This window comes from Malania oleifera, chromosome 10 (assembly GCF_029873635.1).
Source record: "Malania oleifera isolate guangnan ecotype guangnan chromosome 10, ASM2987363v1, whole genome shotgun sequence".
NCBI classification, from domain to species: domain Eukaryota; kingdom Viridiplantae; phylum Streptophyta; class Magnoliopsida; order Santalales; family Ximeniaceae; genus Malania; species Malania oleifera.
Window position 1 is genome coordinate 23862513 of NC_080426.1, and position 10780 is coordinate 23873292.

The 10780-nt window shown below is 37.1% G+C and overlaps 1 protein-coding gene across 3 annotated transcripts in view; it reads right to left on the reverse strand.

Moving 5' to 3' along the window:
* The window catches only part of LOC131166145 (MND1-interacting protein 1-like), a 32324-nt gene extending 22196 nt beyond the window's left edge, over positions 1-10128 (reverse strand). Inside the window, exons 1-2 of one of the 3 annotated variants that reach the window (XM_058124454.1) lie at positions 9738-10128; positions 7216-8829 (exon numbers count right to left, since the gene is read on the reverse strand). In XM_058124454.1, the coding sequence (XP_057980437.1) occupies positions 7216-8754 (1539 nt within the window). In that variant the 5' untranslated portion in view covers positions 8755-8829; positions 9738-10128. The remainder of the gene's footprint in view (positions 1-7215; positions 8830-9737) is intronic. The other 2 variants (XM_058124455.1, XM_058124456.1) reach the window with 2 other exon arrangements.
* Positions 10129-10780: the final 652 nt, after the last annotated feature.

Sequence of the window (10780 nt, forward strand, 5' to 3'; positions counted from 1 at the left end):
AAGTAGTCACACATGGTGACCTCATCCCCACTAAAAATGTAGATAACAAAGACATGCCTAAGGAAGAAAAAGAGATGACTGACAATGACTTAAAGATGCTGCAGATAAACTCTAGTGCAATGAATGCACTATATTGTGCCTTAGATGTCAATGAATTCAATAGGATCACGGGATGTAAGTTAGCTAAAGAAATTTGGGATAAACTTGAAGTCACCTATGAAGGAACGGCTGACGTTAGGGATAGTAGAATTGATATGCTCACCGGCGAGTATGAGGTGTTTAGGATGAACCCTTAAGAGGCCATTACTAATATGTATACTAGATTCACCCACATAATAAATTCCGTTAGCGCATTAGGGAAAAACTACTCTACTTATGAGATGATTCGAAAATTTCTTAGAGATCTTCCACCGATTTGGGAACCTAAGGCCACTGCCATAACGGAAGGCAGAAATCTGAAGAATACCTCCTTAGATGAATTGATTGGATCGCTCCTCACGAATGAGATGGCGATAAATGAAAAAAACACTAAAGGTATCAAACAAAAGAAGTTAATAGCTCTAAAAGCTGCAAAAAAAAAAAACTCTAGTGAAGATGAAGACAACAAATTAGACGACAATGATACAGTCTTATTCACTAGAAGACTAGGAAAATTCTTCAAAAAGAACAAGAAATTTACTCAAAAATTCAAAGGCTCAAAATATGATAAAGGAGAAACTAGCAAGAAAGAAACAAAGAATGAACCTCCTACATGCTATAATTGCAAGAAAGTTGGACGTATAAAACTTGATTGTCCACAGCTAAAGAAAGACGCCAAAAAGAAGAAAAAGAAGGCGATGCAAGCAACTACGTGGGATGAATCAAGCTCGAGTGAATCAGAAAATGAATCAAGTGATCAAGATGTAGTAAACCTTTGCTTCATAGCAAAAGATGACAAGGTATGTTTTCGGTCCACCCCATTAAAAGACAAATGGTACTTGGATAGTGGATGATCAAGACATATGACTGGAGACAAATCCAAGTTTACCTTATTGAAACTAAAAGATGGTGGACAAGTCACCTTCGGAGCACCTTCGGAGATAATGCTAAAGGCAGAATAATCGGCATCGGAAAAGTCAATAAGGAACCCTCTTTAATAATTGATGATGTTTTATTGGTAGATGGGTTGAAACATAATCTGCTTAGATTCAGTCAATTGAATGACAAAGGTTTTGATGTAACCTTCAAACAAGATAAATGCATAGTTGAACATAGAGAAAAGCATGACACCTTGTTCATTGCAAATAGGGTTGACAATGTATATTGCATAAATTTTGAAAATCTGATATCTCAGGAAGTCACATGCTTCACAGCTGTGAATGAAGCCAGCTAGCTATGGCATAGGAGATTAGGACACTCTAGTATGGATCTATTGCACAAATTAGCTAAAAAGAATTTAGTCAAGGGACTACCCAACACTAAGTTTGTAAAAGACAAGGTATGTGATGCTTGTCAACTTGGGAAGCAAATTAAGACAAGTTTTAAAAAGAAAAAACACATCTCCACTGGTAGACCTTTAGAAACTTATTCACTTAGACTTATTTGGTCCCACCAGAACACAAAGTCTAGGAGGAAAGCAATACGCATTCGTCATTGTTGATGACTACTCCAGGTTTACCTAGGTACTTTTCTTATCCTCCAAAGACGAGGTGTGTAAGATGTTTATCAACTTATGCAAGAAGCTTCAAAACGAAAAAGGATACGGAGTTCTAAATATTAGAAATGATTGAGGTAGAGAATTCAAAAATAGAGACATTGAGAAATTTTGTGATGAATATGGAAGTGCTCATTGGAGTTCCCAATGGCTTTTAGGTAGTCTGCTTTATTTGACAGCCAATAGACCGGACATTATGTTCAGTGTCTACATGTGCGCCCGTTTTCAAGCATAAAGAATCTCACCAAATAGCCGTTAAGAGAATATTAAGATACTTTATAGGTACTATTGACTTATGTCTATGGTATCCTAAAGATACAGGCTTTAAGATGATAAGCTATTCAGATGCAGATTATGCCAGATGCAAAATTGATCAAAAGAGTACTAGTGGTACTTGCCACTTTCTAGGAAGATCTCTCGTATCTTGGTTCTCCAAGAAACAAAATTCCGTGACACTATCTACTGCTGAAGTAGAGTACGTGGCAACAGGTAGCTATTGTGCACAAACTCTTTACATGAACAACAATTAAAGGATTTCAATTTGGAATATTCGGCTGTACCCATAAAATGTGATAATACCAGCGCCATCAATATCTCCAAAAATCCTATCTCTCACTCTAGAACCAAGCATATCGATATTAGACATCACTTTTTGAGAGATCATGTGCAAAAAGAGGATATCATACTTGAGTTTGTGAATACCAATGATCAATGGGCTGACATCTTTACAAAACCTCTTTCAGATGATAGATTCATCTCTATAAGACATGAACTAGGATTATTGCATAGTAGAGAAGTAGTTTGAAGAAGAATAATTGTATGAGTGAAAGTTAGGCGACTGACCATTGAGGCACAATCGAATGACTTGCTACTGGTTGGTGAAATTTGGAAGAAACACATTAGTCAAGCGACTGACATATCAAGATTAGTCGACTGATTGATGGCGTTTTAAATACGAACAGTGCTTAAAACCCTAACTTTTTAAAACCTCAGTCTCCTGACTCTGTTCCTCTCTTCTCTAAACCCTTTTCTCCTTCATTCCCAAGTGTTCCCTCACGCAAAATCTTCCAATTAAACCTTGAAGATCATCTTCCTACTTCATTCCCACATTCTTTTCAAGATTTTCACCGGTCATTTTTCATCAAAATCATCATGCCAAGAACGAAACAAACAGAGAATCGTGGCTCTACTTCATGGAAAGATGATAGCAATAACATCGAGCAATGGCTTATGACTCCCCACACAAAGAAACTATACCGAGACCATCTTCGATCTACTGAACCTATTTTCGGTAAGGTCTTAGATACTACATTCTCGAAGAAGATTTTCCTGCCATTTTGCCTATGTTCAAAACTTTAGGTTGGGACAAGTTTATTACTTATCAGGCATAGGGAGTGTATCCCAATTTGGTTAAACTTTTTTACGCCAATATCATCAAAGGAGAGATTGTGACCTCTACCCAAGTCATGGACAAACTTTTTTCCGTTACTCCACAATCATTAGCCACCATTCTAAAAATCAAAGGGGGAGAGTTTGAATGTCCATCTCTTGGCTAATCATGGATTATGGCTCAAGATTTCTCCCCTGAAGAATTTCTACCTCTAGTTATGTCTGAAGATCCAGTTTACTTTGGTCATCCCCCACTTTACAATCAACTGAACTTGCAGGCTCAAATCCTACAAAAGCTCATTACTTATAATATTTTGCCTAGGGTAGGATCACACAACCACGTTTCTTATCTGGATTGCTTTGTTCTGTAGTGCCTGCTTAAAGGTAAAAAGCTTGATTTGCCAAGCTAAATTCTTAAATGGATGATCTTTAGAGAAGAAGCTCGTAAAGTAATTCTTCCATATGGCAGCATTCTGAATCTTGTCTTTGCACATCTTGGCATAGCCACTCCTTCCACATTGTTCATTAAGAGAACCCATTATGACATTTTTCTTCTACCACACTTACACAAATGGGTTATGAGCGACATGATCAAGGGTGGTTTCCCAAATTTGGTCAGCGGCAACGACAAGTTCCCGCACCTCAGCAACCTGCTCAGCAACAGGCTCAGCAACCTGCTCCTTTGGTAGATGACAACCCCTCCTGGTTCATTGCTTATCAGCAGTAGATCACTGATTTTCGTGATGAAGTGTGTTCAGGTTTTAGCTCACTTCAAGCTAATTACTCTTCTCTTGATCAAAGGCTTGGACGGATTGAACAACACATGGTCGGTTCATCTTCTTTTCGCAGTAAGGCTCCTATGGGAGAGTAGCTCTGGACAGAATGAAGATGATGATGAAAATGAAGAGGACGATGAAAGAAACTGATGATGCTTAGATATTTTCTTACCTTAAACAATCTTTGGTTGTAATATTTGACTCTGTTACTATTTTTTTCCTTATGCTTTTTCACATGTCATTTTGGGACTTATTGCCTATCTTTTGTGCATGTTGAATGCTAGCTTTCTGTTTTGTGCTTATGATGGCTCAATGCATTAGACTTTGTCTACTTTTCTTGATACCCTTCTCTTTTTGATTGATGTCAAAAGGGGGAGAAGTTTGGGCAAAACTGAGTTTCAATTCCCTAAGTTTAAATTGAGCTACAATGAGTTTAAATTTGTTCTACTCTAAGCATGATGTACATTCTAATGAATTTGAGTATGAAGACATCTGATCATGAATGAAATTCAAATTTTATTGAATATGGTATATGTTTCACTCAGGGGGACTTATAGTTGACAAATGTTGATATCATGATATATGTTCATTTAGTTAATATAAATTCTGATATACTATTACTTTACAACTGAGGTATATTTTGCAAAATTGATTATCTTATTAAAACTAAATTGCAAGGCATCTGAGATTAATCTTGTAAAATTTTATCTTGATATCTTCATTGAAATTTGTTGAAAAGAAAACAAATTTTGAATATAGCTTATCTATTAAAAGATTGAAATTTGGATTTGGTTGATAATCACATATTTACATTCATTCATACATAAGATTGTTGGCTGTTTTAGTAAGGTAGCTGATAAAGATTGTTGTAGTTGTGTGATCATATCTAATTAATTTTAAAAAGGATGACACTCAACTAAAGAGTTTACAAAGAATTTTAAAAAAAAAAACCAATTCACCCCCCTCTTGGGAGTACACCTTACCTCTCATATATTTTATATTCCATCACTAATTTACCCAAATAAATGGTTCAAGCATTTGCAAAATCCAAAATGGTGTATCAGTTTCCTAAAACCCCATGAATGGCATACCTTTTATGTAGCATACTGCATTCCCATACCCATACCATGACCTGAAATGCACCAGGTTCCAGGTAATTATGGGCAAAACTGCAAGGCCCAATGGACCAAAGTGGGCAAGGTGTCACCAAAGTTGTGCCAAGATCGTTGCAAAATGCATATTGCGTGCTACATCATAAATGAATCCCCTTGTGCTGCAATATTTAAGTTTACAGGAAGCAACCACCCCATCGTACAAAGTTAGAATGAAACGTAAAATCTAGCTAACATAAAGACCCTGCAAACCTACAAATGATTTAAGAATCCCCAATATATTGGAGTTTTGAATTGGGTCAGTGCCTCCTAACCTGAACCCATGTCCATCAACAAGCCCTACAGGTATTCTCTCTCACCTCACCTTCTCTTGCATTTCCTCACTCTTGCTATAACTCTCTTATACCTTATGTGGCTTGCCTTTAAAGCAAACAATTTACTCTCAGCACATATCATATGTAAGTTATTCATCGCAGTTTCTCAATTTACAGCCAAGCAATTGATCTCGCATGGAACTCAGCCTGATCTCACAGCTAAACAATTTTATGAATGGAATTCAACAACACCTCAAGGAAACCATGTATCCACATTAGACCAATCCTTGATCCCTCCCCTTCAATTCACCTGGCACAGGATAAATAATAACTAGATGGACTAACTATTTAGTGTCTTTTTAAACTTCAGGAGTTGCTATGTAGTATTAAGACAATAAGGGAACCTTAATATGAGGAGAAACAGAACAAGAATGAGAAAACAGAAGAAAACAACGGTTAAATAGCATTCAAAGGCCATTTCACAAAGGAGGCCAGTCCTAGTCACAGTGAAGTCCTGAACAATTAAATTAACTGTTTAGGATGAAGCCTATATGGGGGCATTGGGATGGCCAACATATAATTTCTACATCAAGAGGTAACAACTTGCCGCACAAACATAACAAGGCCACAAGCTATATGGTCTATCCATAAAACTATGGAGCTAGTAGTCATAATATGGGGGGAGTAGTACACAATCAAAAAGAAATGCATGAAGGAACAAATACTAAGTGCAGCTGGAACTCCAACCCATCTACATTACCTAAATCAGCAAGCATCACCTCTTAAATGAATTACAAAATACCAAAATTCAAAACAAACAACTGTGTACACAAACTAAGCTGGCGCAAAATTTACAATATAAATCTTGTTTGAGTCTCAAACCCCCTCAGACATTATCAGTTCATCATCAAAATATGTTAATACCTTAGCATAATGACATTCAAATTATAGACCAAATGTACTTGAGTCCAAGCTGCTTCCGGCTCTTCATTGGCAACTCCACATGATAGCATTTGGCAAAACCGCCTCTCTCTTTCCTCCTATATTTTTTTGTTTGAAAAAAAAAAATGAATCGGGAGTATAGAACAGATCTTCATCAAGACTAGATGGTTTTAGATAGGATTATCAAACATGTGGCATCCAATAGAATAATAACTCATCTGGTTGCTCAGCCACTGTCCATTCACATATTATAGCTGTCCTGATGTAATTTTTAACTTTCAACCTTAAAGAAATCACTAGAACATCCAAGAAACACAGAAAAAACAGTGGAACACAATAGTTTAACTCCAACCAACACAAATGTCAATGTATTCCTACGTACAACATACAAAGTACTATGCCAAATTCCTGATCCTAAAGGCTTTGTTTCCCTTTCCATCTAGTGCCACAGTGGATATACATATCCACTCTGAAGAAGTTGGAATTGGAAAGCTTTTAAACAAGGCTCTACTTTAGCTCTCATTTACCACAGCATAGTCAATTTCTTCAATTCAAGAATTGATTGAAATTATGGACTCAGATCAAATGCAACTGCAGATCCAGGTATCCAACAAGCATTTGGCTGAAGGTTGTTGCAGGGTTCCATGCCTGCATGCTTTTGTGTGCTGTACCGTTGCTCCTTCAATCAGTTGGAAGAGATGGATCGCCAATATAACTATCGTTTGCACTTCACTTTGATAATTAAAAGAAAAAATCCAACCACAGCCCCTCCCTCTGTTCAAGGAATCACTAAAACATACAAAAAGTCCATTTGCATGTCACGCACATGCACGGAGAGATAAAAAAACATGCACATAGAAGGCACATAAGCCCAGCTAACAGTAAAAGAAGAATATTCTAAAGAATTAAAAATCACACATTATACTTACCAGGAGTAATAGAAGGTATTAGAACTAGAATCTATTGACCAACAAAAGAGGGTAGCATACCTCAATTTCATCCTGAGTCTTCACAAGCCAAGCCAACTGTTGTCGCAACTGCAAGGATTTCTTTCTCTCCTCCTCAATTTCCTCCCGAAATTTATTGTTCTGTTTCTCCAAAGCTGTAAGCCTCTTCAAGCACTTTCTCTCCTTCTTTTCAACCTCCAAACGTATTCTATCAGACTCTCCTGCACTCAATTTGAAGGCCTCAATCTCTGCTCTGATCACGGAATTCTCATTCTCAAGATTTCTCACAGCAGCAGTTGCTTGATCAACTTGACAACTGGATTTCCTTAGTGCATTCTCCATCTCCAGAAGCCTCTTAACTGTCTCCTCCTGAATTTCCTCATTGCCAATCTTCAAACAATGTTTGTCCTCTCTCTCCATCCTTAATGTATTAAGCTCAGAAAGATCCTGACTGAGCTTTCTAGCAGCCTGTATTACCTTCTTCTGAGCCCAATCCTTCTGCTCTTTCACCTGGGCCTCAACCTCCTTAATTTGACTGACCAAATTCATAATCATCTCATTCTTCTCATTGACACATTTGGTTTTGGACTCTGCATCAAGGCTAAAGTTACCCAAGCTATCCAAAACAGAGATAAGCAAATCTGGTTTTTGCAGATCTTGCTGGCTGGTTAATTTATTGCTTGCCAAATGACAGGGTAAATCAGGCAACTTCTCCTGTGAAGTCTTCATTTTTGCACGAAGTGCAGCTGCAGATTTTGCAGCATTCCTTTTTAAATGAGACATGCAATATGCAGAAAGATTGAACTTCTTTGCCAGTGCAGCATCTTCCGGTGAAAGCTCATCAAAATTCCTCTCAGATGGATAATTATTTTGGAAATCAACAGTCTGGTAATCACCAGAATCCTGATCCCGTTGAACACAAGCAACTCCAGAAGAAACATCAACCAAATTGTTATTGTCAACCTCATCCTCACCTGGAAGAAATGGGGCTGTTAAGTTACTCGCTAGACCCAAATGAAAATTGCTCGCCAAAAGAGACCACAAAGCTTCGTCTTTGTTCAAACTAGGCTGGACTTGCTGTAACAAATACACCATAACTGCAAGCGAGTACTTCACCAACTGACTAAATTCCCCAAAAACCTGCTCATCTTCACTATAATTTCCACTGTCAATAACCATACCAGTGTTAATATAGGCCAGCGAATTTTGCACAATGTTCGTCAATATGTCCATGTTTCCAAAACCATGCCCATTCATCAAAATTGCTTTCCGGACAACTTCACCATGATACCCATAACCCAATAACCTCTGGAAAGCTTCAACATAAATAACTTCAAGTCTCTTTAACAATAATTCTTCCATTTGCTCCTCAGTGTAATATTTCCATCCCTTCAAATCAAGATTTGAACAGGCTAGGGGGCTTGGTTTTTCATTCCTGAGATCACCAGGCCCATTCAGATTATTGCTTTGTTTCTGACCCAGTTCAGGATCGGGCCCACTAATTATTGGGGGGTTGTCAGCATTTTCAGGTTGTCTTGATTTCGACTTTCTTTTGCTTTTGGAAGGTTTTTCTCTACCCATTGAGGTATATTAAGATTCACATATAAAAGAAGGGGTACAACTTGAGCAAACTTCCTACATCCTTCTGTCTTTTTCCTTTAACAGAAAGGATTCGTATCAAGAAGCCAACAGTAAAATATGCAAAATTTATTGAATGTATGAAAATTCAGAGAGAAGGGGAAAGGAAAGGAGGGAGAGGAGTTGAAAATGAAACTAGATGGTGGACTTAAAACTAAAGCTCTATTGAGAAAATAAGAAAAGGGAGCTACAAACAGAGAGCCAGCCAGAAAGTACGATGGATAATAAAGGGAAAGCGAGAAGTGAAACTTTAAAACATACAACACACCCACACAAATTAGAAAAAAAAAAAAAAATTGAAAACAAACAACATGGAAAATGAAACTGGGAAAGATAAAAGGGTACGAAAACTTTAAAACATGAAACCCAGAAACAATTACAAAGAGTATAGCATAGAAGAGAAGAAAAAAAAAATTTGAAGCCGGAGAAAATGAAAGGTGTTTGAAATCAAACCCCGGAAGAAATTTAAAAAAAAAAAAAAACTAATTTCACGAATGTACAAAGGTTTTGAGAAAAGGGAAACAAAAAAAAAGTAAAGAAAGGTTACAGAGATTAAAAATCGAAACTAAAAGCATAACTCTAACAAACCTGAAAGGAGAAGAAAAATGAACTCTAACAAATGTGTGTGTGTGTGTGTATATATATATGTGCATGTCCTCTAAAAAAATATAAATAAATAAATATCCCTTCGCAGTGCTTGTGAGAGAGATTGAAATCAAAAGGAAATAGGGATTTGAAATTTAAAATGCAGCAAAAAAAAAAAAAGTAGGGATTGGAAACAAAGAAATGCAGGGAAAAAACCCAATTTCTAACGAATGTACTAAGTCTGTGTGTGTGTATGTGTGTGCGCGCGCGCGGGGGGGTGTGCGTGCGTGGGTGGGAGAGAGAAAGATTAAACTAAAAGCACTGTGAATCGGAAACCTTACCAATTCTGAATAGAAACTCGACTTGTTTTGCGAAAAAAGCCAGCAGCAATGCCTACTGCACTCCTTGAGAGAACAGAAAAGCAGGAAGCCTCGATCGATTCATAGCGCGCGCGAGAGAGAGAGGCAACGGCGGCTCAGTGCTCTGGTCTTTCAGGCTGCGTCGGCATATCTGACATTTGTGAAGGTTATAATTCTCTACTGGCACTTCATGTTCCTTCCACTTGCAACTGCTTATCTTTCCCGAAGACATTTACAGTCGACTGCAGGCTCATGTGTTTCTTTATGCTATGGTCGCAGAGGAGTGTGACCTGTGCAACCTAGTTACGCGTAGGTGACGGAAGTTTCACAAAGCCTAACCCTACGGAGCCACCTCATTCGCAGGGAGAAACGTGTCGCATTTTGAGAAAAACCTTCTTATGTGCTGTATAGCAGTGCCGTCACTGGATCCGACGCCTTTCCGGCAGTTTATTTTATTTTACCCATCCTTTAACAAATTTAAGTCGGAATATAATAACTGTTATATTATTTTATTTTACATGAAATAGTATCCGGCCTAACCTTAAGGTGTGTTTGCCTAGGTTCCAAAAATTTAAAGTAAATACAATTTAATTCTTTCTTTTTTAAGTTTCGATGTATTTATAAAAAAAATAAATTATTTTTTAAATACATTTATTATTTATAAAATTTTATTAACAATAACTGTGATAGTATTAACTACGGATTCAAGTCATAGCACATGATTTCATAAAATTGTACGATTTTCCTAATCTAAATCAATCAGGTTTTACATGAAGAAAATTTGTCTTACCATGTTCTATTCAATACGAGTATGAGAAAAACCTGACTCAGTATTCTTAAAATAAAAAATAATAAATGAAACAAAACCAAGTCAAGATGATACGGATCAACCCCTAAGCACTTTCTTCTTTCTTCTTGAGCTAAAGATTTTAAAGTGAATATGAATAAATGAAGTAATTGGATCAAGAAATAAAAAATTCTAACATTCCCTTCAATCGATTGGGTTTCACTATAATTGTTGTAAC